This window comes from Pyxicephalus adspersus, chromosome 6 (genome assembly GCF_032062135.1).
Source record: "Pyxicephalus adspersus chromosome 6, UCB_Pads_2.0, whole genome shotgun sequence".
Lineage (NCBI taxonomy): Eukaryota > Metazoa > Chordata > Amphibia > Anura > Pyxicephalidae > Pyxicephalus > Pyxicephalus adspersus.
This window is the reverse complement of record NC_092863.1, coordinates 36,461,724-36,489,657: the sequence shown is the minus strand read 5'-3', so window position 1 is coordinate 36,489,657 and position 27,934 is coordinate 36,461,724. Positions and strand designations below refer to the sequence as shown.

The 27,934-nt window shown below is 38.6% G+C and overlaps 1 protein-coding gene across 4 annotated transcripts; it reads right to left on the bottom strand.

The window, feature by feature from the left end:
* Positions 1–717: 717 nt before the first annotated feature.
* CASTOR1 (cytosolic arginine sensor for mTORC1 subunit 1) lies at positions 718–27,934 on the bottom strand. Of its 4 annotated transcripts, none has more exons than XM_072415273.1 (9): positions 27,850–27,934; positions 26,092–26,162; positions 15,697–15,875; positions 11,136–11,262; positions 9,213–9,336; positions 8,451–8,564; positions 7,252–7,334; positions 5,488–5,582; positions 718–2,777 (listed from the first exon to the last, which is right to left on the bottom strand). In XM_072415273.1, exons 2-9 carry the CDS (start codon positions 26,114–26,116, stop codon positions 2,712–2,714), a joined length of 813 nt encoding a protein of 270 aa, XP_072271374.1. In that variant the 5' UTR covers positions 26,117–26,162; positions 27,850–27,934; the 3' UTR covers positions 718–2,711. The 4 variants fall into 4 exon arrangements, 2 of the variants coding, with proteins under 2 accessions (XP_072271374.1, XP_072271372.1); XM_072415271.1 differs by lacking the exon at positions 27,850–27,934 and adding an exon at positions 27,137–27,292; XR_011921389.1 differs by lacking the exons at positions 718–2,777; positions 27,850–27,934 and adding exons at positions 8,158–8,236; positions 27,137–27,292.

Here is a 27,934-nt window from a genome sequence, read left to right as displayed (position 1 = left end):
AATCTTGCAAGCATTGTGGTGGTAAAACCAGAATGCCGAAAAGTCATCCATGGGTCCCAGATAGCTAGAAATTTATCATGAGAATCAAAATGTATTTTGGTTAATTTCTCATTAATCATGAAGATATCCAGTCCGGATTTAGCCTACTGATAGGAGACGTCTAGGTTACCTGGGATAACTTGTTTTGGCAGCCAGGAACACAAAAGGTAATAAGCTCCCATTGGTTGAAGGTTGTGCCAGGAAGGTGTAAGTGTGCCTGCCAGGGGTTGGGCCTTAACTTTCTGTACAACATGAATTTAGAGATGGTAAAATGAAGTCCAAAATCCCAATCATTTAGGACAGAACAAATCTGCAAATCTTCCTGGACATTGCAGCCACAGAAGCAGCCCCTACTAACTTTTCTACTCCAAAATATTCTCCATGGTTGTCATGTTTCCTCTTTTATAAGGCACCATATACCTTGAAATCTTGCAGCAAAATGTCATATCTCCACACATGACCTTTTAGTCATAAAGCTGTCTAAGAACAAACTTTACGGATAACCGATTAATTCAAATCTACTGGAAAAATCAGTTTGGTAAAAACCACATCTGATGTCAAAGCATTCACAGTTGTTTTTATCAGTATTGCTCAGCGGATGTCAAGGCATTTTTAGGTCAGACTATAAATGGTATTTACACATATAATTCAGGCACAAAACCGAACACTCACCCGGGATTTTTCTTTAGTTTTTTTATTATCCAACAGTCAAAATGCAACCTAAAAGGTGTTCAAAACTTCTTTATATTTAATACTGTCACAAAAAAATCCTCAACATAATTTTACAGTAGTGTTTAACACTAAGGCAACTTCAAAGCTGAAATAAAACAAAGAAGGCAAGAGTCACTGAAAGTGAGGGGGATCTGCTAGGGTTTGGCTGTGGTGTTCCATTCGTCATAAGGCACTTGAGTGATATATCTGACCTGATATTGAGCATTGTGACATTAATATGTACTCTACTGAGGTATTTTCATTTATAGTGAAATCACAAACTGTAACTTGTTGAAAGTTAGAGCTATTCAAGCTTTAGCATGCATCAATGTTACCAGTATAGCTAGAATAAATCAAACAATACTTGAAGTGCTGAAATACTTTTTTACCTGGAGAAAAGGTTACTTACAGTACTAGTTATTCCTTAAGGCACTTGGTCACTTAGGTTTAGACTGGCTGGTCCTCCCCTTTATCAAAGATCATGTGACCAAATGCCTAAAATTTCAGTTGTGTAAGTTATTGAAGTGCATGGCAACAATTAGGTAGTTAAGCATTTGAACCAATGATAGTAAAGCTGTAGGAACAATGTTTAGCCTCCGAAATAAAATAAAGGCAAAAATAAGTTCCTAGTGGTAAAAATATAGGACCTGTGTTCCACACAGTACTGATGAGCATTCGTATGAACTGCTGCTTCGGCATTCTATAGAAACCTATTTTACAGATCATAAAGATCAGTGTATTTGTACAAATACCATATCCTATATTATCTGGTCACAGCATAATACACTACTTTACATACTGTAACATAAAGGTCTAGACTATTAGCTATTAGTATGCAGATCGATTCCAGATACCTTTTTTATAGGATCAGATAACAAGGAGTTCTGTGCATTAGACTGCTGCAGACAATGTTAAATTGGGAAGAAAAGGGCTACTGACAAGGTTTGAAAACTAAACTACCATCCAAAAGACTATTGTTCAGTCAAAATGGAAGCAATAAATTTGAGCATCTGCTAATCTCATTTAAAATAGTTCATTTAAATGTGACTACTTCACACAACATAAGAAGGTTTAATTGGTTATGTGATGTGCCAACATTAAAATGCCATTTATTTTTAATGTGAGAAAAGCTGGATTCGTTTTCCAGGGTTACTACAGCAAGCAGTTACCAAACAAAACAAAGTTTTGTATTTTAAAAATAAATGTTAATCTCAACTTCAGAGTAGTATCACTATTCAGCAGTCAACATTGCTGTTCTCAAACTTAATAAAACTTTACTCACATTCATTATGGCATGGAAAATGGAACTAGTTTTTTTTAACTGTCCATAATGCACAAATACTTTGCAACCAATCAAGAGCTGGCTTTCATTAAGGACGGTCAGAGTAAAATGTTGAAACTTTAATGGCATGTGTTACTCTTTAACACCATTTATGCTGCATAGGTAAAGCCCAGTCATTGTCTGTGACTTTGGCAAATTTAAATCTGGAATCAAAGTCCCGCTAAGACATTGCAGGCAACTTACTACAGGTAAACCTAAAACGCACTGCACTGAAGCACTGCAAACACAGCAGGAGATATATCTTCTAGTTTACCTTTAGAAATTGATTTTCGTTTGTAATTTTAAAAGATTGTGGCAAAAACACAGCATATGGACAGTAAATTAAATGTGAAAGTGCATAAATATAACAGAACTGTCTGCCTATTCATAGTGCTCATAGTGACTCCACTGATATTAGAACACAGACTTTTGTATTCAGTAAACATTCAGTCAGCTGGCACTGGAGAGAGTTCGCACGTAGCACCCTAAATAGATCTGAGAAAAAGTTCTCTTCCTTGTCAGACGTCTGGCTTGGCAATACGTCAAACCTAGCCCAGCAGCATGTGCAGCCTATGGCCTAACTTCCTCCTCCCAGTCATGTTGCATCACAGACTACCGATGAACCAAGAGACAATTTGCCTTAGCTATTATTTGCCTGACGTTTGTTAAGTAACTCAATCACACAGCTAACGTCGTCTTCTGGAACCTGTAAATAAAAAAAGGTAAATAGAAGGGCAAAATGTTACAAACGGGAGTAGCATTACACAAGAAAAAAAACACATTCTACACAAATATAATAAAATGGCATGTACAGATTTCATGTGAGTTCTCCTCTAAACCTTACATAAAAATTGCTAACCTGAAGCAAAAGAGACACTGAAATAGTTTATGTATCTTTTATAATGGCTGGTGCTTTAATGCTAGGAGATAATTTACATCTAATATTAAAAACAAATTCATATCTACAATTTAGCTGTTATCTTAAAAAAAAAAAAAAAAAAAAAAAAAAATCTGCCCTTCTGCCCCTGAAACACTAAAAAGGGGTGCTGGCAGTGTAGGCCAGTCAGGCTCTATCACCTTGCACTATATCGATGGCCTATGCCTTTATAATGTTTACAAGTAGGGAGTGCACAGAAATGACCTCATCAGTGCCGATGGTTCTGTGTTGTTCAATCAGTGCCATGGGAACCGGGAAAGTGCTTTTGTTGGAATATTTAGGTAAGACAATGACCCTATATGAAAGGCCAATTTTACTGGTGATTTTGAGGTACCTGAAGTTCCCCAACTTCTCCAATCCACTAATACATCTGGAAAATATCCTAAGCCCCTCCACTAAAATCACAAAAAAAAATTCTGTCAAGCTGTGCTGCATCTGGAAGTACCATTTGGAAAGATTCCTTAACTGTCCATTAGGGTAAATAATCCAACAAAAATACAGACAGATGAACACTGTAGGGGTAAGCTAGAATATCTGTCAGCTTTGTATTGTTGTCTCCCTATTTCAGATTTCAGCTCATTATCTGTCCTGTTTAGTAAAATCCAGAACAGAAAAGTAAAAATTCAATTAAAGTAAAATCCCTCTAACAAACCTGAAAATGATTCCAACAGTTTCCTAATCTACTCAACACCAAAAGAAAAATACATTTAAATAAGTGTGCTTGATTTAGGTGTGGATATTTAATACAAAGCAGGATAAATTGGGACAAATAAGGATTGCGACGCCCTAAAACTTTTAGTAGTAGTTTAGTTGCTGGCCCTGATGTGTAAATAATTTATTGAAAAGAAAAAGGGTTTTTTTTTTCTGCAAAAGTTAAATTGTATTCATCATTTAACTCATGTCAGGATGCAAATTACTTTATTACAACTTAGTGAAAATCAATTCAACATGGGTATAAATAAGTGACCCCACGTGAAAAAAAACACTGGGGATGATGCCTGTCAACTAGACAAAAAAAACTCCTCAATTGTAGCTGTAAGCAGAGCAATTCGTCTCCACTCCAACGCGTTTCGCTCATAGGCTTCTTCAGGGGATACATTGAGACAGCAACAGAATGTTGGGTGGGAGGCAGAGTTCTCAAAAAGATGAGAAAAAAAAAAAAACAGTTCATGGGTTGAAGATGTAGAATAAAAGATACTCTACCAGAATAATGGATATAGCCAGTACTCTGATTAGAAATGGTATGTCTAGTTTTTGTCTAGTTAACAGGCATCATCCCCAGTGTTTTTTCACGTGGGGTCGCCTTTCATATTTATATCTATGTTGATTTGATTTTCACTAAGATGTAATGTGATTTGCATCCTGACACAAGTTAAATGATGAATACAATTTAACTTTTGCTCAAAGAACCCCCTTTTTTTACATTATAACAAAGCAGGATAAATGTAAAGTAGCTGGAAAGAAACATTTATTATAGACAGTGTCTGTTTTTCTTTTGTAAAGCTATAATAAGGAAAAAAACAAAGAAATGTGAATGTATTCTAGTGTCAGCAGTAGCCAAACAGTCATCAATGAACTACTCCCAGGTAGTATCAGGGAAATGCCATTTACATGGGAAAACATGGGCAGGTCAGGTATAACCCCCTAGGAATATATCTTCAGGTTTATGGAAAATCCCCTTGAAAAGAAATGCTAAATATCTACCTCAGATAGTTGGTTTTTTTATAAATTTCAACTGGAAATCAAGATACTTGTATCCCTTTTGATACAGAAAACTTTTACAAAAACTCCCCTGTGGTAAAGGACTGTCACTGAGGTTAACCAACAGGAACCCAAGCTTACAAGCTGTGCATTGGTTGTGCCCATGCTATTATTATTATTATTATTATTATTAATAAACAGGATTTATATAGCGCCAACATATTATGCAGCGCTGTACATTAAATAGGGATTGCAAATGACAGACTAATACAGACAGTGATACAGGAGGAGAGGACCCTGCCCCGAAGAGCTTACAATCTAGTAGGTGGGGGAATTTCACACACAAAGGATGTGAGATGCTAGTACCTATACACTAATGATATTAGGAAATATGTCTAGCACATGGCCTACTCATCCATGAAATGCATTGTAGAATGTTTTATTTGTGCCACACAGCAGCCAAAGCCCTGTGGCTTTAATGAGTAATTATTAAATGCTTTATATGTAGTGTAAAGATGCAGCATTCAGTAGAAATTATTTTAACTGAACTGCACCCTTGTGTTTGCCTGGAATTATGAGATCCAACACAAATAAAACGACTTCACATCTGTCTATATAAGGATCATAAGAAGTTTATCCCAATTTCTACAATGCATGTGATTGATAGTAAAATGCAAGATGATTATTTCACTTATCTTGCTTGCCCTTGCTAGTAAAAACTCCTTTTTAATCCCAAACCACAGGAAAAAAAAATCAGAGTGAAAAAAAGTCTACTTACCAAAACATGGTCAAAATTAAAGGTGCTGATATAGTAAGCAGACATGTCTGAATTGGCTAAAGGCCCAGCTATCTGTGCCACTATTCCACATTCATCTGCAATAAAATACAGAATATTAGTAAATCTCACTCGATGGGATGCACAGACCAAGTTGCTTTTAGTTTGTACATTTACATGTGAGAAAATCTGGTAATTGTATATTTAGTAAAGTTATGAAAAAAATAAACTTTTGTTACTTTATAGGATAGTTTTTTTAATACAAGGTTTAAAACATTACAATGCTAATACCACACCACAAGTCTTTACACTGCACTATGATTCTTCCTGTACATAAAGACATATGTATAGTTATCTGCAAGATGGGAAAACTTGTAATAAAAAAAAAAAAAAAAAACTTTCAGTGATCACAATTGGTAAATATTCAGTATGGTTCTCAATCATTAATCTGAGATCTGTGGATGTTATCAAGAGTTGTGTGCTATCTTACACATGTAACACAGATTAATGTTCTCACAACACAAGGTACCATGTCTGAGAACATTTATCTACAGACTGTACATACCAAAAGGCCTTCATATATCTTTCTAGAGTTATGCTACCAGCATTCTATAGGCGTTTGATGCCATCTTTTTGCACGCAAATACTATGCAGTTTTTTTCTTACCAGAATATTTGTTTAGCTGGGAGTTTAAAAAGTGGATGGAGCAATATGACAATTTTAGAGCTCCCAGTTGTTTGTGCCACAGGTATCCAGTAACCCCTATAATTGTGGCCACTTTCTACCTCCCCCTAAACTTTGTTGCAACTTTGCAATGTCCATCACCTTAGTATGCATCAGTTTTCAATCATCTTTCTAATATGTCCCAACTGTCCAGAACCCTTTTACTGTCACTCAGGTTCCTATTGAGTGTATTTAATGTAGTGTAATTTAAGCTTAGTTCACAGTAAAAAAAAAAAAACAAAAAAAAAAAAAAACTTGCAAATGCTTAAAACTGCCAACGCTGTGAAAAAGGGATTACGATTCCAAATGCATGTAGCACCTGAAGAAACATGCAGCAATACTACCGCAATGCTGCTGGAAAAAAGGTAAACCAATTGTTCCAAAGGTAACCCTTTCTTCCCCAAGTTTTAAGCAGTAAAAGCACTAATGTGAACTAAGCCTTCTACAGTAAACCTACTTTTGGAACACCAGGCCTCTCTTGTGGGTAAGCAAACAGTTCTTGATGTGATGCATATGATGAATGCAACTATTTTAGAACTTGAAAAGTAAATTACGCTGGAAAAGTGGGAGATTTGAAACTCCCATAGTGTATGTCAAGGCAAAATTATCAAACAGATCTAACAAAAAAAAACCTTCAATACTTTATTTTGAAGACCAAAAGACAACAACCGAGAGAGTTTGTTGTTAGAGTTTACATATATTTTATTTAAAACCTGCTAAGAAATAGCTACTTGTATTATCCTCTCCAGAGCACGATCTTTTAACCGAGTTCTCAAATGCCAATTTTTTTATGTTGTTTTGCATACAATGGGTGTATGTACTGCTAGGAGTGCAAGGATTTCTCCTTACTTACTTATCAGATGACCTCACACAAAATAAAGTCCTTTTTGGAGAGTTAATGTCTTGGTGATCACATAGCAAGAGAAAATAGCCCCTAACTGGTCACAGACAGCAATAAAAGCTGGATACATTCTATCCCTATTTACTAAGGCAGATTTGAACTACAATTGCTGAATTACTGTAGGTGGTGAAAACACAACTCACCAAAACCCAAAGGCTGCCCACCAATTCTCACCATTCGCCATAGCTCTCCAGAGGAACTTGTTAGAAGCAGGTCAGCGGGGAACCTAAGAGAAGTTGCCAAAGACACAGACGTCAGAAATGTTACTTACATCCTCTCCATAAGATCAAGAACTATCTAACCTTCTGACCCTTCCTGATAGGATGGAATACATACAGTGCACGCAGTAAACTTCCTGACATTTCACTACATTTAAGCAATATGATTATCTGTCAAAGCTAAAAATGTCAAGAGACACTAGAGAAACTTCCTTGACATCAAGCAGAAATGAGGAAATTCTACTGAATGTAATATTTTAATAAACCTCATACATACCACCTATTTGTCTTTTATTAATACATATAATCTGCATCATTAAACATATGCCTAAGCAGTACAAGCAACATTATACTTGGATCATTTTTATAGGGAATATAAATAACTTTTTCATGTATAAAAATATAAAGGTTCTGCTCACAGGATTAAAATGCATCAAGAATATGATGCAAAGCTAGCAATGGGGCACATCTCTGCATTGAACAGAGACTCAGCCCTAAGTGTACTAAGATTTCCACATAGACTCTACTAGATGGTTGTACTAGATTGCAGCACTTCTAGATATTGCTGGTATTTTTAGTTTCCTTCTAGAGTGTTCGGGTCCCCCCTCTTGCATTGCACTGGTCAGTAAGATGGCAGTAAGATGGCAGATCACATACAGTGACCAATAATGAATTATGAGAGTTGGAGGGCCTAAGCATTACCCTTACTGTAAGTCAGTATTTCCATCACAGTGTTCCAAGTCTGAAGGAAAGGACAACAGATGGTGTTAAACACTGTTCTGCCATTGAGATCTGTATTACTATTTAGGAAACTTTGTGTACAGCACTTACCCTTAAAAAAATGCATAAACAGCATCTAGCACAGTATATCTGCAGGTAGCATTCTGCCTGCGGCTGCAGCTTCACTGCTCTTGCAGCACAGGGCACAAGGGAAAACAACAGAGGATAATAAGTTGCACAAACCTGTTGATAATACATACAAGATTGTGCTAGCTTTTTGAAATGTCTTATGTATTTATATTTCCCGTGTTGCTCATTTAAGAAAGCAACATTGTGGATGATGATACTCTAAGTTACTAATTAGAATATTAAGTTATATTCTAACATTCCAAACTCATACTTACTTCTTCTTTGTCTCTGTATCCATAACAATGGAAATATACCCATCAATCAAGGAGAAGGCAAAGAAATGAAATGACTCTGTGTCATGTGAAGTAACAGGTGAGTCGCGCGGAGATCTGAAAAGACATGTAAGCAGATCACATCTAGTAAAATTATGTAGAATACATTTTTTACACCTCCAGCTTCGCTAATAATGATCACTCAAGCAAAACCTAGTTTCATCACACACATGAAACACTTTGAAAGCACAAGATAATTCCAACACCTACCTGTAACACGTTTCCTTTACCTATATCCCCACCTCCCTTCCTACTTCTTATACCGTATCTCCCATACTCCAACATTTACGTCATACCATTCCTTGGAACCACTCACAACATTGAATGTTATACAAGTTTCAAAACAGAGACCTTTATACTCCCTAAATGCAGCACCCAAACTGGATTGATACCTAGTAATATAGTTTCATTTTTTCTTTTATTTAGGTTTACAAAGCATTTGGCCAATTACACAAAGCCAGTTGCACTTTATGTGCATTTGGTAGATATGTTTGACATATCCACTGTATTTTCTCAGATACCATTTAGTTCAAATGCATCTTATGGTTCTAAGGTCCAGAATAAATGTGGATTTTAATTTTTGAATGACAAACATAGTGCTGCACAGATAAAATTTCTTTACAAGCAACTGCATGTTCTCTGAATTTCATTTTAGGATTACAGATTCTTCTTTTGTAGAAGGCAGAAGTGTCACAGTTCACTCACATATGAGAGTAGAAGAGGACCTCTAAGATAATGGTAGAGATAGATGGCAGAGTGTCACGGTCCAGGGTGAGGATGCAGAACTTGTTTTCTGGACTCTGGACAGGGTGCACTGTAAGACCAAACACTGAAAAAAAAAAGTCATTTAAAACACAGACAGGAAAATCATCAGCCTAAAACAAAGCCTTTTCTGAATGTGCACATGTTGTACTAAATTATCCATATTGTGTCCTGATGAAGGCCATGATCATATTGAGTTTCACAAAGATTACGTAAGTGGCGTTCTCAAGAGCTAAGTGAAAAAATAGAATGTTCAGGAAAAAGTAATGTGTAACAGCTGTACATGTAAACTATGCTATGCGTATGCCAGGAAAAGCAATACTGGTATACTGACCTCTTGTGTTCAAGTGACTGTGGCGCAGTCCAAGAATTACCATTGAATCCAAGAATTACCATTGAACTACTGACTTGTTCCTAATAAACTAAGGGTTTTGTATAGATTTGTTTTATGTGATAAAAATTATAAAAATTGACTACAATTCCTGCCAAATGGTCAAATGGACAAAAGGAAAAATTACAAAAAAAAAAAAAAAAAAATATAAGTTTAGTTGCATAAATAATGCAATAGTGCAAAATAAGAATTATAATTATTTCTGGTATTGCACAAAATAATTCTAAGCCTCCATGACTAGAAGATATTACAGGGATGCTGCCCCTTACAACATTTGCTGGAATGCTTTGTTATCATATTTAAGGCAGAATACACATTGTAAGAAGATTGTAACATTATTCAATCTAGAAACAATCATCATATAAAAAGTATCAGTTTGATAACAAGGAAGTTTGATATTACTGCAATGAAGTCTGGCCACAGAGTTGCTTATTCCTAGAGATTTGTATAAAGATGATATGAGCAAGTCAGAATAGGTCTCAGTCTTATTATTTGCAGGCATGCATAGGAGAGGTTTGTCATGTACTATGTGGATGATAGGAAGGAAAGCTACTGACAAGCAGACACGTTGAACAACACTGTCAGGAAGGCGTTATAGGACTTGATAATTGTATTTTGGTAATTCAGTAAAAAAAATAAATAGGTGACCGAAGTTGTGACACTACAACTACACTGCAACTTCCTCCCCAAGACAGATGAAGCAAGGGTACCTAGAATACAATACTCAGACGAAACATGAAATAGTTCCTGACTGTGCAAGTCTCTCCTGTGCCACCAAAAAGCTCTGGCCCATCCGGACACGGACTGCATTAGACTTCTGAAAATGTCCTGTGGTATCTGACACAAAAACCTTTAGCAGCAGATTGCAGTCACACTGCCTCTATCGCATCATGCTGCTATCTCTTTACTAAGTAAATTGGTGCACACACTTCTGACTATCCACCATGATTTAATGGCAAATTTGATTACCTGGACCAGGTCATTAAAAAATGTTGCAGGGTTAGGAGACAAGGACAAGACAGCTGCTTGAGGATGGGTTATTTTTTAGGGCATAGCAACATTGGGTTGCATTTCCATATGATTAAGCCGCCCTACTTCTAAGCCTAATGTGCTGGAGATAGTTTTGAAAGTTATTAATGAGCCTTTGGTGCTCATAATCGTGTCAACAGTTTACCAGATGTCATTCTTTGGGCCAATTTTGCTACATACCAACTGCATACCAGAAACACTTCTCATAAAACCCGTCCTTTTGGAGATTCTCTGACCCTGTGGTCTAGCCATTACAATTTAGCCCTTGAGTTACATCAGATCCTTATGGTTTCCTAATTTCAACCCATCACCTTCAAGAGCTAGCTGTTCACTGGTAAAAATTATTCCCACCCCTAACCAGGGACCATTCTATGAAACCAATGATTTTCACTTCATTGGTCAGTGCTTTTATTGTTTTGCTGATAACAGATCAGAGACTGACTTACAGTTCCTAGTCTTCACACTATCGCTTTCGTCAATCAAAATCGGGACCAGGTCTCCATTTTCTTCCTTGTAGATGTTTAATTCCCCTAGAAGTGTGTGGAACACCATTGGCAAATCCTCTTCACGCACCTGTGCAATATAAAAGTAGACTTTACCAGCAACTAGACAACAAACACAAGGGAACACCTTAAAATTAGCAAGTTTGAAAAATGGAGAATAGAACCAGTTAACGGTTTAACTGCTTGAAATAAAGTGCAGTAGTAGCTGAAATTTTTACAACCCATCTTAGCCTAACCCTCTACTGCTAACTGATCCTACAGCTTGCACAACAGAAGAGCTAGTAAACATACTGGAAAGTGTACTCTGGAAACTGTTGGTAAAACTAATTCTCAGAGTTATTTAAAGGATTAGCATGCTCTTTATACAGATCACACATGCTTTCCTGCCAGGCCTATGCAACACCACCTTCTTAAGATGCCATACTTGAAATGTGCACATAATCTGAATAGCATCCTAAAATGGGGTATGCAGAGGAATGGCAAAGGTCATGGAACGAATATGCAGACATAAGGCTGCCCTGATTACAGTCTCTTTCTGGACTGTGGAATCAAAATACTGAAAGCAGAGACAACCAGGTAGGTTGAAAAGGACTACAGATATTTTTTTCAGTATACATTTCTCTAACTTTATTTTTTACAAGTACAGCTGTTTATTTCTCATGGAATGCTACTTGTATTCTGCCACTGCACATGACCTTCTGATAACACCAGCTGTTTGGTTGTTTCTGACCTCATTACCTTGAGTTACTTCCTCAAAACAAGCATAGTCAGAGACTAGTCAGAATTCCTGATCTGTAGACTTGTTCAGCAGTAGCAGTTTAAGTATTTCTGTGTGGTTCAGTTAATCATTCTTTTTCAACATCAGGTGCAATACAAAAATAAATTATATAACAGCATTATACTGTTCAGATGTAAAGATAGATAAGTATTATTTTCATGTTACTCCTGTTCTTGAGTAAGTGCCCTTTACAATTACAAGGCATAGTCTCTTCAGTCCAAAGCCAGGTTACAACAGAGACGTTTGTCTGACTTCATTGTCCACAAAACAAAAAAAAGAATTTTATTTGCATTCCAGACATCCCTACAATTTAATTAAAATGGTATCTTGAATTCACATGACTTGGAGCCAACTTTATTAGTACTGCAAATACCTCTGTCCCATTAACCCATCCCTAGTGTAGCGGTGATCGTATTCTATCAGGAATAGACACCATGGCTTCATACACTATCCTCGGAGCTGCCAGAAGAGGTCAAATAGCACTCAGAGGGGGAGAAATCCCTCATGAGGACTACAGTAACCAGATTAATGCAGAGATCCATCCACTCAATTCTGGCTTTAGGAAAACTTGCAGGTTTTAATTGCTGCAAAAGTATGGAGGATGACTTTGCTAGAAACTTTATAAGGACGTGAGCTCAAAAGAGTACACAGAATATCAAAGAAAGTCAGAATACAGCATTTGCATTTGTTTATTGGGTTAGATAACCAGCCTTTACAGAAAGAATAGTTAGCTGTATCTAGGTCTGGAACAGTAAAATACAAGCTTTCTTTAGGGCTTGTTCTAACTTTTGTTGCTATATGATCGTTGCCATTTATATTGAACAGCTCCTAAAACACCATTACAGTAGCAAGCAGCACATTGACACAGCAGAGCTCCACAATACCCAGGACAAACAAAATATCTGCAATTATGGGTGCATTAACTTAGCTATTCAAAACTAAAAAGATACAATAACACTACATACATTCAGAAACACAGGAAAGTGGGGAGAAAAAAAACCCCATTCGGTAGTTTTGAAAAGTAAGCTTGACATGGGTCAGAACTTGCATAGGACAAGTGTTGATTTCTGAGAGGATCTATTTGTATATTGTGCTGTTATCCAACGACTTTTGAAAATAATCACCTATTACAATATATTTACATTTTGTTGATTTGCAATATGATATAAAGGCGCACACACATACACACACAAATTCTTCCAGCTGTACACTTTCTGTGCAAGTAAAATATCCGAGTGAAACATATAATGGCAGCAGTTCAGATAAAAACAAAAACACTAAGATTGACAAAGAATCAGTACTTTGCTTTATCACAGCCTTGAGTACCTGTACACATCTAAACCGTGGAATATTTTCTAGAAGTATTCTAGCTCCGTCAGACTGGATGGGTACCATTAGAGAATTGCAATCTTACGGGGATTTGACTAGGTCACTCTATTGAACATTTTTCTTCTTCAGCCCTAGTGCTATCTATTTCAACATATGCCATGCTGGAGGGTAAACCTTCTCACTGACAACTTTTCAGCAGAGAGAAGCAGGTTTTCTTCAATAATCTGATGGTATGTCGCCCCATCCATTTTTCCTTTTACTAAGACAAGTGGCCCAGTGCCTGCTACGGAGAAACACCACCACAGCAGGATGCTACTATTTCCATGCTTTACAGTGGCTATTGTGTTCTTTAAATAGCTATCCGTCTGGGAGACCTTAACTGAAACATAATGTGACCTTTCTTGAGGAATGGCTTTTTTCTTGCGTCTTGTGATATTATCACCTGCACACACTTACCAATCTTTACCATAAATTCTTCAAAGTTGCCATAGGCTTCTTATTTGCCTTTCTGACCAGATTGCGCTTTCATTAAGTTTGGAAAGACAGGCAGATCTGTGGAGGATCTTAATTATGGACTTAGGTTGCTAGAAATTAATTAGCAATTGATATTTTTTGGTACCCATCTCCCGACTTGGGTCTGTCTGCAACTTTACACACTGAAATGCTCCAGAAATAAGATAGGCTGAACTAAATCAAAATAATTACAACTGATCACAGGGGAAGCCAATCACATAGTAATTGTAGCAAATGCAGCTGGATAATAATATTTTTGTGCAGGTTTTTAACCACCTGAGCGTTACACTGATTTCTAGATTTCTGTTCCAAAAGCGTTTTCATGAAATTTTTTTTTTTAAATTGTAGACCTGTAACTTACAGAAATATGTCCGAATAGGGTTCTAGTAGATATCATGAATATAAAAAATTTTAGTGTAGGCGAAAAAATACGGGGTTAACCAAAAGAGCAAAAATATTTAGTGCGAGAAATTACGGGCTTAGCGGTTAGGGGGTTAATATAGGCTGCAAAGCATGTATATTGTGAAGGTGGTGATTTTTTTCTGTATCCTGTTCAAAAATTTACAATAACATTACTGTGCTTTCTTGTAACTACAGAGTTTGAGCTTTCATTACAGTCTCTCAAATAATGATATGTTTGATTTAAATAACCTAGCTGCTTGAGATGAATCTCTTATGTAGGTAAAACCTTTCCCTGGGAACGAATCACCCCCACCCCCTAGCTGTGTCAGATGGAGCTTGAGAGATCAGCCTCCTGCCAGTGCTATAGTGCTGTATATCTTCATATATAAAACCAATGATAGACAAGTGTAATCAGCTGAAGGGCCAGTGACCCAAATCCCTGAATAATTATTGAAGTATTTTACACACAGGAGGAGGAAGACCATTCACAAGTCAGATAGCAATAAACATATGACAAATTTACCATCTATGTCATTTGATTATGGCAAGAACTGTTCAAATTTATCTCGTTTGAATATAAGAGGTCCCTGAAATGTATGTCTGCAAATATTTTTTTTAATATGATAAATTCATGGAATTATATTCAATGTATAGGACAAAAGAAGCAAAAAACAGGGGAGAAAGTTTAATGTGGCCTCAGTCATGGAGTAGCAAAATGTTCCTTCTATCCAACCCTTTTTAGAAATGAAGCATTTACGTCAAACTCTAAGGGGCTTTAAAGTACAGAATGCACCTGACTATGGACAGTCATGTGCCAGTCTGATAAATACCGTATTTTTCGGCGTATAAGACGCACTTTTTCTTCCCCAAAACTGGGGGGGGGGGAAAAGTGGGTGCGTCTTATACACCGAATACATGTTAAATATAATTAAAAAAAATCATACTCATCCGATACCGCGATGCTGCGTGCTTCAGAGGGATTAGAAGGGGATACATTGACACAGAGTGATTTTTTAGTATTTTGTTCAGAATCTTTTTTTTCTAGGTTTTTCTCCTTTAAAATTGGGTGCGTCTTATAGGCCGGAGCGTCTTATAGGCCGAAAAATACGGTACTCACTTCCACTGCAGTTTATCAAAGTTTCCTCTTTGTAAATCAGATGCTAAGACATCTCTAATGTATTTTATTTGTTTATATTATTAACTAGTATTTATATAGTACCTAGTACCAACAGCTGACAGTCTCACAATTTACTGTCCCTACCATAGTCATTTGTCTTGAACACAGTCTAAGGCCAATTTTGAGAGGAATCCAATTAACCTAACTGCATGTTTTTGGGATGTAGAAGGATACCCATGCAAATAAGGGAAGAACATGCAAACCCCTCTCTCTACAGCCAAGATTCAAACTTTGGGCCCAGAGCTGCCAAGGCAAGAGTGCTAGCCACTGAGCTGTAGGTCATTGTATAATATGAGACACCTTACCAGAATGTAGTCCGTTTGATAAGTGGACAGCATCAGAACAGACACATTATGCTCAGCCAGGGGCCCAATGACTGACTTTGCAATCTTTGTAATCCCTCCAGTTTGTACTCCATTGGACAGCACATTCAGCACTCGCCATGTGTTCTCCGCTACATGTAGGAAATCGGACTTTGCAAGCTCTGCCAGGAACAAATAAAAAGAAATAATGAGCACAGGAACACAGATGTGACAAAATAGGATATCAGGGCTGTAAAATGAATGCTAACCAAACAAAAGTAGTCGTATTTTAAACGCTTGTACATATACCTAACCTACATACTGAGTTTTATTTATTCTTTTGACACAGACCCACAAAACATATTTGCTGTTCACTAGGTCAACAGGAGATGATTTCCAGCATTAAAGAAAATTGGTCTAAAATAGCTATATGTAAAGCAGGTTATTAGGTCTATATTTTAGGTCATATACATCCTATAAAACAGCAATTCTAGAAGCACAGAGGGCCATAGATTATGAAGGAATGGTATATATTCTCTTGTATTTTTACAGAACCAAGATCTTATGCAGAACATTACAAAGTCCATTATCTTATCATTAACTGTCCCTTGGAGGAGTTAATCTAATGTCTCTGCCAACTCTTTAAATGTCCCTAATATTTGGGGCAAAGTCTATTAACATATAGTATGTTTTAGGAATGTGGGTGAAAACTGGAGTGCCTAGAGTAAACCTACAAATGTATGGGAAAAACATACAAAACCCAGTGCACAAGTGGCAAAGAGTCAAACAAGGGTTGCCAGTGCTGTAAGGCTGGAGTGCTAGCCACTTATTATCCAGTATTTATACAGCACTGACATTACACAGCACCTTACAAAGTCCATTGTCTTGTCACTAGCTGTCCCTCACAAGAGCTCACAATCTAATGTACTTAGCAACCCTACTGCCCACTTGTATTGATCCCTACATTAGTCTTTAAGAGTGAACCTGAACTAAAAAATTTACAGAGGCATTTGTGTGCGTAGGTAAAGGTGTAGGCATCTGAATCAACTTGTCTGCTTTAATAAGCAGCTAATGTTCTAGTTCCATGACATGAATATAGGGGCAGTCATATATAGAGTCATTTTGATCTTATTACATAGGAGTGATCACAAACATCCAATCAATATTGGCAAAGATGCAACACACACAGTATTGTCAGATAGCTTTCGATCATCTGTAAACACGATCAGTTTATAAATATGAAAATGCTATAAAATGCCTAATCTGAATTACACATTATTGGTATGTAATTTTCATTCAGTTTGACGGTTTTACCTCTATAGGATGATGAGTGCAACTAAAATGATACATGGGTAGTCATCTGAACCCGAAAACCACAGAAGCCACACATCAGCAGAATTGAAGTGAATGAATCCTGCAGACACTGGAATTCACTACTCTAGGATAATGAGGGCCATGTGGCCCAAAGAAACCTCTAAAATTAATTTTATAAATTGTCTTTCTCGCCACATTCAGTTTTTAAATCCCTTGTTTTTCTGAATTTGTTACAAAGTAATAAACAAAAAGAATTTTAATTTTTATGTAACGCAATGCATTCATGGTGCTTTATTGAAGCAATTTTTGGTTTCTTCCACCCTAGTACATTATTACCAATACAGATACCCTGTACTAGAAATAAAATTTAGCTAGACCGACATAAATTACTAAACTTTTAGCTCTTTGCTTCAAAACAAATATTTTATATTTGGACTGATTATGAAGACAAAGAGGACTTTTTTGGTACACAGACATTATGAATTGTGCACAGGACAAACACCAATTCAGGTTTTATTACAAACAATATAAAATCATACAAAACAGGGAAAAAATAAATCAAAAAAATCCAGTCTATGCATGCTCAATAACATTGTAAGCTTCTCTAACAGCATCATGAGTTGACAATTATATTAATAAAGTAACAACTCTTGCATGTTTCTCTCCACCTTTTGCAATTGGCTTAATCAAGAGGAATATATTGCATACATAACCAAAAACAAATTGTTCCCAGTGTGGAATAAGTGGGATAAAAAGACAAAGTGGACCTGAACCTGAAAAGTTAACCTTATCCTATGTTCTTTCTATGTTCTCTGTAAAGCTGCATAAACACGTGCAACAATAGTCATTGGAAAGGATCTTTCACGATCCTTTCCAACAACTAGTATTGCACGATGCATGAACGGTGCTGTACATACAGCACCCTTCTGCTCTATGCAGAGGGGATGGGAAGAACGATGGGAGCGGCACCCCGCTGCGCGCTCTCTCCCTTCCCTTGCATTAAGATCGTTAGTTGTGCATCGTCCATGAATCCGCCAGGACGGTCAATTGGACGATGGACGACTGGCGCTGTACACATGCCACATTCTCGCCTGATATCGGGCCTGAGGTGATTATCTGGCGAGAACCGTTGGACGTGTACGTAGCTGCACAATGTCAGCAATATATGAAATTATCAAATAATGTAAACAATGAATGTTCCATTGCAGCTTGGAAAGTAGTACTATGAAGAATTGCCAAAGCCATACAGATTCCAAAAGACTTCCAGACTGAGCTGCTGGCTGATTAGAATAAATTGTACAGTGTGAATATGGCGGAATCAACAAACATGCTATGTACACACGGCAGATTTTTATCGCCCGATAATCGGCATCGGCCAAATATCGGGCGAAAATCTGCCGTGTGTACAGTCGGTGTCGTCCATCGTCCGAACGACCGACCTGCCGGATCCACGGACGATGGACGACGACCGATCCTAATGAAAGGGAAGGGGGAGAGCGCGCAGCAGGGTGCCGCTCCGTCGCTCTCCCCCTCCCCTCTCCATAGAGCATGAACGGTTCTGTATGTACCGTTCATGCATCGTGTACTCCCTTGTCGTTGGAAAGGATCGTGAAAGTTCCTTTCCAACGACAAAAATTGCAAGTGTGTACTTAGCTTAAGAATCCACCAATAACCCTTTATCAGCTAATTTACATGATTAAAAATGCAAGCTATTAGGCTTGCATTAGACTTTCTAGGAAAGGCTTATTAGACTTTCTAGGAAAGAATGTTAGGTCCTAAGGAGTAGCCCCTATTTAGAAAAAAATATGTAAGTTATAAATATAGCATATACAATTTAATAAGGGTAAATGACAGAATTACATTTCTAGTAATACGTTTCGGTGGTGGGTTGACCACCGTCTATATAAAAATCATCCACTTTCTGGGCCTATGAGGAATTATCTGAAACTTTTCAATTTGTGCAAATTAAACACTTCATTCAGTCACAATTGAAAGTAAACCTGCCCCCCGTGGGTGCTTTTGGTTTTTGTGCACTCGAGATACCCAGGTGAAATGGGTGATCTTGATACTCTATGAAATATTGATGCAGAGTTGCACCTCAGCACAGCTGTACTACCACTGGGAGAGGGGTATGGACATGACCCTGCAGCAGGAAGACTGGGAACAAATATACACAACGGCCCACTGCAGCATCAACGCCTCGGCAATTGAGGCAAGCTACAATTGCTGATGCGCTCATACATGGCTAGATAAGCTGGCACTAAGATGAAACCCGATCACGGGGGCACCTGTTTTTCAGGGCTGCACTGCACCTGGCACACTGTACCATATTTGGTGGGAATGCCCCAATATGCTAAGGCATTGGAAACACAACAAATCACGTATACACTGGTGGGGGGCTCCTTTCCCAAATGCCCAGTAGAGGCGCTACTCAACCTGAAACCAGAGGTATGCAGAGCCCAATTTAGGTTATCAACCTACCAGTTCACAGCAGACAAGATGCTGCTAGCGAAGGCCTGGTGGTCCTCCATACCAACTAGAGCACAGGTCAAACAAAAGATGTTCTGGCTCTTGGTGAACGTAAAAAAGGGTGCTATACCTACCAACCCCATTAACTGGTTTCAGAGAGTGTGGGCACCATGGATAGAGTATTATATCACAATGGGGTGGGACCACTCGCATCTGACGATATAATCATCCCGAGACCACGCTCTTCCTCTAGGGTACCATTATCTAAGGCGTGTACCACCTGACCACTATTCCCAACCCACGCACCCTACACACATCCAAGTTCCCCCCCCCCACACACTATAGGCATTCAAGTCCCCCCACCCGCTCTCCCTTTTCTTTCTCTTTGTAAATATTGGCACTCTGAATGTTGCTCATGGTAACTGTATGTGACCAACCCACCTGGTAGGGAGGGAGGGGGGCTAACCCTATCGGGGGCCACCCCCTAAGGACTATGGCTCATCTCATGGTCAAGGATTAGCCCCAAGGGAAATATTACGGACTTATGACCCGGGAGCCTACATGCCATCTGCATGGTTGACCTTAGGTGCCTTATATTTTGAAAAGCATGATTATTAGCCTTGGCTGACTGTTCATATTGTTTGTACACTTTTTGAGCACTGCCCTGCAAAATATTATGCTGGAATGTATATTTTCTTATGTAAACCTTTAATAAAAACTTATTGAAACGAAAATTATCAATCCATTTCAATCTGAAGCTGCTGAAAACAGTGAAAAAATTAATCCAATACAACAACCTGGAGATGTTCTGTACACTTGGTGTATGGAAAGCCTTCATACGTCATTCCCTGGTTGTGTGATTGGCACATTTTCCCAGAAGTTTGTACCCAGATAAAAGTCCATGCCATCAAGAACTTAATTTTTTTGAGAAACTCCCTAAGGGTTATTTACTTTGAGGGGATGCAGGCTCTGCAACTTTCCTCATTAGAACATGAAATGGGATACTTTAAAATGAATCAGTTGCTCATATTTAGGATTCATTTTGCAAAAGATATGCCACAAACAGCTTTTTCTTCAGAACAAAGACTTTTTGCAGACTTTACACCCTTTTATGTAGTTGCCACTTTTGTTAGCATTAGTTTGTGACATTGGACTTGTTATACTTTGGGTTACTAAGTGGTATGGGAAGGGTTGTAGGGTTGCACCCTATAGTTCATGTGTATGTTCGTGTACGCCTCGGGGAGGCACAAAAGGTGGCAAAAGATTCACGTTGTTATGGACAAAAGTACTCTCTCACCAACACCTCTGAGTCAGCATTGCTCAAAATTTTCCTAAACACAAAACAGGGATAACAGAAAAAAACCCCCCAAAAAACAAAAACTTTTTATTCCTTAGGAAGCACCACCTGCATATTGTGTGACTGCATGAAACATTTCTTATGGGTTCCTGAACTGTACTGTAGTCTTAAAAGAAATGAAGAGGAAACAAAAAACTGAACCTCAATCCTAAATGCTCCTGTATGACCTCATTCCAATAGTCAAGGTTCTGATAACAGGTGACAGGCACCTAAACTCGCATCACTGCTGTATTTTTGCATCCCACAGTGCGGCTTACAGTGCATTCCAGACAGATCTATAAGTATTTTTCTTTATTTGCAGGGTGCTTTAAGGGATAAAATCTGGGAAATGTAAAATACTTGCAGATATCTATTAACTATTTTTTAACAGAATATTGTACTAAAAATGTGTCAGTTATATTCCTTAGAGGTTTAAAATGTTTATAGATTTTCTTTAGACTTTTTTCATCACTGCATTAGGGACAAGAGGCTTTACCCAAATCAATATCCCTTCTAATTCTAAACAATTCTCTCTCACCTCCCTTTTTCTATAACCCTGTACATACCATATTCCAGATTCTTATTTTCACATGTGAAGGAATAGTGTGAATGAAGAGTTATATCTCTAAAAAGAAGATGCATTAAAATATTTTGGTAATGGGCAGCTGTTGATTTTCCTTTGTCACCGATCCTTGGTTTAGCAGTTTCTTGTGTGTTATCCTAATGAAAGCTCACTACTATTCTAACTTCATGACACCAAAGTGCATAAATAAAAAACAGTTTACAGCCTGTATACTAATCCCTTTCCAACTTAAAGAAAAAGATAGTTATTACAAAACCAAGTTAATGGCTAAAGAAAAAAGTTCAATAAGAAGTAAAGTCCAACTTGGCCAACATAAGCGGACTTTCGGAGTGCAGATTATCTTTTCATCAAACAGAAGAGGGTACACTGTGAGTGATGTATACCATGAGATCTTCAACCCCTATACAGAAAAGCATTTATAGTAACAAGCATGGAAAACTAAGAGAGCATTGAACAGGTTCTACACACCTTGTGATCCTCATGCACAAGGTTAGAAACATTTATATTACTTACAATTGAATTGGTGTGATTTTGAGGCATCCTATTTATATCTCCTCTTCAATTGGTTATTTAGTATTCACCATCTAGTCATTAATTTGAAAAGTTTGAAAAATCAACAGGTCTGTATTTTTATGGCACCATTCCCAAATTTCATGTCCATGGCTTGGTTTCCCTACATAAACTGAGTGAAATAGTGAGAATACTTTACTGCCTTTCACTGACATTTGTGAAAAACCACACTCAGAAGGGGATACACTGATTGTCAGTACTAGAAGTTCAATGCTAGCTTTTTTATTGCAAATCCCAGAACAAAGATTGATGCCCTAACTTTAAAGTGTCACCAAAAATGTTTTACATCTAAATGATAGATTCCTTCCTCCACATAACTACCTTATATCTGGCAGAGATGTGCAGATCCTTAATGCTTGTAGCTACATAGCATGCTCAATTTAGAATGTTCTTATCTGTAGCCACCACATTGTGATATAGAGAGCTGAGCTGAGAAGCGTAAACACCCCACTTCCATTATTTGCAATGCAAGGAATCACGGGAGTGTTCAGCCAGAAATAACAAAAACTACAAACAGCCTCTACACAGAATGCATAAATAAACTTTCACAAACTTACAAATAATTACTTCTATATGATTGAGCGCTTATTTCCTTTTAATACCCAACATTGTGGCACTGTGGTTCAAACATTTTTTAACTCTCACAAAAACACTCTCTAAATAGACTCCACATCTCTGCAGAAGAGGTTCAGCAAGTTTTCAGGAAGGGTATGAAAATGTCAGTTCTTTATGTATCATGCACCTACAAATATGGCATAAGTTGGTAGTGCTGGCAGGCCACGGGTGGAACTGTAGTTATCAATGGTGGATATAGTCAGGAAGTGGCCCCCCTGTGCAGAAATAACCCAGCCACTGAACTGACTTGGGGCCCCTGTGGCTGTGGAGGGTTTGGGACCCTTGTGCAGTGGCTCACTTTGCACCTATCAATGTCCACCCCTGGCAGTTATCACATATATGGCAGACATAAAAGGGGTCCAATTTCTGTGACTTTTCTGGTGAAATGTATAGGAAAAAGCATGCAGACAAATAAGGTGTGTTTTACCTGCTGCACCCAGACAAAATACATTCTCCAATAAGTACATGACTAAATCCTACAGAAGTTCTCAGCTTTAGGAGTATAATTAACAGAGCAATGATGAATCAGAGCATTAGCAGCCAGTGGAGTGAAGCAGCTATAATTATCAGTCTCGGGGGTATTGTCTGCACAGGTGCATCCACCATGCTCACACATTCTTACTCATACTGTATGTGAGATATACAAGTACAAGCTCGCTCAGCAATAGGAAAAGGTAGCTTGCTGTAAGTATCATAACAGAGCTGGGCGTTTTCCTTCCTTCCTGGTATAATTTCCTTTCTACTTCTCTTACAATAGGATCTGACCAAACCCAGCTGTAATACACTTCAATGTATAAATTTCTCAACAGTATTGTTGTCAATGTGTAGGGACATTGTAAGCTCCCTGCATACAGGCATTTGGGATGATTCCCTGTAGTCTGGTGAGGCAGAAGCAGAATTGTGCTGCCAGTAGCACATTCTGTGTGTCCCTTGTCTGTATTAATTTCAATTGTAATCTAGATAACAATAAGGCAATGTAACCACGCAGGGGAACAAACAGACTACATCTTATCCGAAGAGCAGAAGGTACAATTCTACTTACTGCACCTGCCTGTGTATACGGCCAGGTATGTGATGGAAATCTTTGCATATCATTATCGGAGTTCTTCACTCATAACCTCATCACACGCACGGCTCCAATACTTTTCTAGAGCTGCCTCGACTTTCTACAATGGTCTTCGGTTTGCTTCTATTTTCTGCTCATTTAAAGAGCACTCAAAGCCCTTTTTTTTTTTTTTTTTTTTTTTTTTAAACTTGCCTTCTTCCATCCCTAAAAACCCTCATTACTTCCCACCAATTCATATCCCCCTCCTATTGTATGCTGCTTCCCGACCCCGACCTCTTAGATCGTAAGCTCTTTGGGGCAGGGTCCTCTCCTCCTATGTCTGTATCTGTCTGTAGCACATCCACTTGTGTTCTAGAATGCTGCACCAACATCTAATTTGGATGAGGCAAATTGGTCTTAGTGAGCAACCCACATATAAGACTTCAGTTTTGATGCCAGGGTTGGACAAATTCCAACCCAAAAAAACAATTGACCTAAAAGTACATAATGTTCCCAAGTTGTTTACCCTTGGCATTGGAATCCCATGTTGCTTGGTTCTTTAATATATGACTGTTGCCTCTCGGACTGTACTGTCTAGAGTTATCTTACACTCTCTTTTTGAAAGCTGATCAAATGTGTATATATATATATATATATATATATATATATATATATATATATATATATATATATTTACACATACACACACAGGGCATACGGGTTATGAGCTCAATCAGCAGCCAGATGCTGAGATCCCACAGGTAACACCTTTGTAATTTCACACACCTGTGATAAGTCGACCCTTGGTAATTTGCTATACATCAGGTCACAAGCAGGAGACCTTCGGAGGGTCATGAAACCTTTTATATTGATAGCAAAAAAGCCCACATTCATATTGGCCATTTCCGGGAAAGTATGTCTTGTAATGGTTACATCTTCTCAACCGCATGCAAACAGATACCTGCCACCACAAAGGCATTTATCCAAATCATCTGACGTGGAAAGGAGTTTGTTCAAACCAGCTAAAGATTCAACCAGCTGCCAGACATTGGGTCTGGAAACAATAGCTCTACTGTGGCCATTGACAAGCACCAACCAAAACTACTTCCTAACACTGTCATTCATTTTAATAATCGAACATAATAATAATCGTAGCTGGTGATTGGCTGATTTGTAAGTTATCGATGTATTAAAAGTGTTTATGTTAACTAAAACTTCAGTATAAATTGTTAATTACAAACAAGAGGTGAATACGGCACATACGAAGGGTTCTAACAAATGGCACTTGTGTTGTCCAACTGCAGGCAAAACACATATTCCAGTTGGGGAACCCTAGCACCTGTGGGGTATTTACAAATGGCCAGGTGCCTGATGGTGAATCTATCCCTCACTTATGTCACTGAGACTGGGTGTCCCAAGTGATGAGATCACCGACTAACGGGACACCAAAATAAACAAAAGCACACTTATTTAGTAGTGTGGGAGAGATTATTATTGCTCTCAGAGCCTTTAGAGACATAAGGACCTCTCCTTTCTAGTCTCGAGATCATGAGAACTCCCAACAAGGATCACCATAAAAAAGCTCTAGAAATAAATTATTTAATCACCAATCAAATTGCAGTGTACTAAATTTTGTAAAAAAAAAAAAAAAATTTGGATTGTTTGTGACATTACTGAAAAAGAATATGCATAAGTGGAACTGCCCATTATTGCTGCTTGTGGCCATATACAGGTAGTCCCTGAGTTGAGGACATCCGACATATGGGGCTTCCCTGCCATTCTTGTGCAGCACAGAGGCTTGATAGGAGAGAGGGGGGCGGTTTGCATGCCTTGCAGAAGAAATCTTTTGCTTAACACAGCTGAGCAACATCTTGTAACTCTTTAGTGACCAAGACAAACTCTGCTGTTGTTTCATTTTTGCATATCAAAGCATAGCTTGCTCCAGAATGTCTAGGCTCCATAAAAGTTTTTTTTGCTTTGTTTGTGATTAACTCACAGTGGGGATTTCATACAGTAACTGGCACCACACTGCCTAATATGTTAAGACAAAAATCTGTCCTAATTGCATTTATTAAAATAATCTACCTGTTCCAAGTTACATACAAGTTCAACTTAAGAACAAACCTACAGCCCCTATCTCATATGTAACCCTGGGAATACCTGTACTGGCAACCTATAAGATCTGCTTGTGGCCATATACTGGCAAACCATAAGATCTGATGGTGTATAAAGGATCTCTTATCACTGATCCCAGTTCACAACTAGCACCTGACTCCTCTGGGTACAGAACAAAACATCACAAAATGCAAAAAAAACACGTGTACTTTTATATCTGCAAAATAACTACAATGACTCCAGGGCAGCTAAGAAAACAGATCTGTTCCTGACATTTCTATGTACACTACCAGTGCAAGAAGTAACATATGACCGTGCTACACTATAGGTCAGCGATACAGCAGGGTATACCTTCAAATCCTTCTTCATCCAACATCAGTGTGTAATCTTCTGGTGTCTCCGTCAGGCTGAAAAACTTGCATCTGATGAGAAATAATAAAAACCAACATCAAATAAAGAATATACATTGACCAGGTAAACTATGGATGAAAAGAAGCCTCAATGTGACCTTACTGATCAGATGAGATATCCCGTTATAATCACAATGGTGTGACATCACTGCTGTGATCTATGGGAATATTACAATGATGTCATTTATATCCAGCGCTGTCCACCCTGCACCATGTCCCTTTATCAATCTGACCTTTGGAGGGGGTGCAGGGTGACACATATAGGACCGTGGATAGGAGCGGGCAACACCTATAGGAGCAGTATAGAAGTGGGCAACACCTTTAGGACAAGGTAGAGGAGGGGGTCACAACTATAGGAGTGGGTATTGCTGGGGGTGACACCTATAGGAGCGGGTATAGGATGGGGTGACACCTATTGAAATGGGTGACACCTATAGGAGCGGGTATAGGACGGATGACACCTATAGGAGCGGGTTTAGGACGGGGTGACACCTATAGGAGCGGGTATTGCTGGGGGTCACACCTATAGGAGCAGGTATAGGACGGGGTGACACCTATTGAAATGGGTGACACCTATAGGAGCGGGTATAGAAGGGGGTGACACCTATAGGAGAAGGTATAGGACGGGGTGACACCTATAGGAGCAGGTATAGGACGGGGTGACACCTATTGAAATGGGTGACACCTATAGGAGCGGGTATAGAAGGGGGTGACACCTAAAGGGGTGGGTGACAGCTCTCACTCCCCAGTCCTCCAGAGAACATATGTTCAGGATAAGGCACGCTATATGGGGGCATGCTGGTACAATAAAGATCGTTATTTATCGCCAGGCTGGGAGGAATGCCCCCACAATACATGAGGGTATGAAGACAGATGGCACCATGTGACCACAGACACCCCAGCTAGCAGTCCTGAGGTGATTGGTTCAGCCCCCTCCATGGGGAAGATGTTATTAGCCACCCTGAGCCCTCCCCGGTACACCATACCTCGTCCGGTGCCGCAGGAATAGAAGCTTGACGAGCAGGTGTGTGTAGAACCAGAGGCCGGACTTCTCAATGCTGGTCACCCGCACCCGGTGCTCCAGAAGCTGCAAGTCCATGGTGAACAAACCACGAAATCCAGCGTGAGCTCTGAGGGGCGGGACTAGACTCCAACGGGGGCGTGCCGAATACGGTATAAGGCGTGTCTGATGGGCGGGGCTTAGACTGACACATGCTGCACCATGCAGACATGTCACTTGTTATGGGAGATAACATGAGAGTAAATCAGCAAAACACAGAGAAAATAGGAATGTTATTACCCGGGCTGGGGTTATCTGTCATATTTAGGAATGTTTTGTATTATTAATAATTATAAGACTTGGTTCTTCTATAGAAGCACTAATAAATGTGTATGTATAGAGAGAGAAGCATTGTATTGTTTACATTTTTTACCAAATATATTTTCTTGGTGTGATTTACACCGCCACCTTCACCCCATCTTCTTCCTGGAGTTTATTCATTCCAGGGAACGTTCCATTATCCCCAACTCTCAGGATAAAGATTGGGAACAGGCGGGTAAGTATACATTATCATAGAAAGGAAATCACCTCCTTCACCACTTTCCCCAATAACCCTAATTTCTCACCAGATCTACAAGCCGAACACTCGCTATCTCCGCTAGGTTTCTGGTGCTCTCTACACCTTTAAATGACACTAACCTTTAATCCCACAGGTCCCTCAATGGTGCTGGTCCTTTCCACAATCCGGTCCTGGAATTCCTCTTCATCCCGGTGCCGGGCACCA

Bases quoted from the DNA above. Each gene is read 5' to 3' on its own strand.
- CASTOR1 (XM_072415271.1), bottom strand. From the start codon at position 27,249: ATGGACTTGCAGCTTCTGGAGCACCGGGTGCGGGTGACCAGCATTGAG. The intron at 9,337-11,135 runs GTAAGTCAGTCT...TTTTTTTTTCAG, and splicing joins TAGTGTGAAGACTAGGAACT to TGTTTGGTCTTACAGTGCAC. The intron at 5,583-7,251 runs GTGAGTTGTGTT...ATTTTATTGCAG, and splicing joins TGGGCAGCCTTTGGGTTTTG to ATGAATGTGGAATAGTGGCA.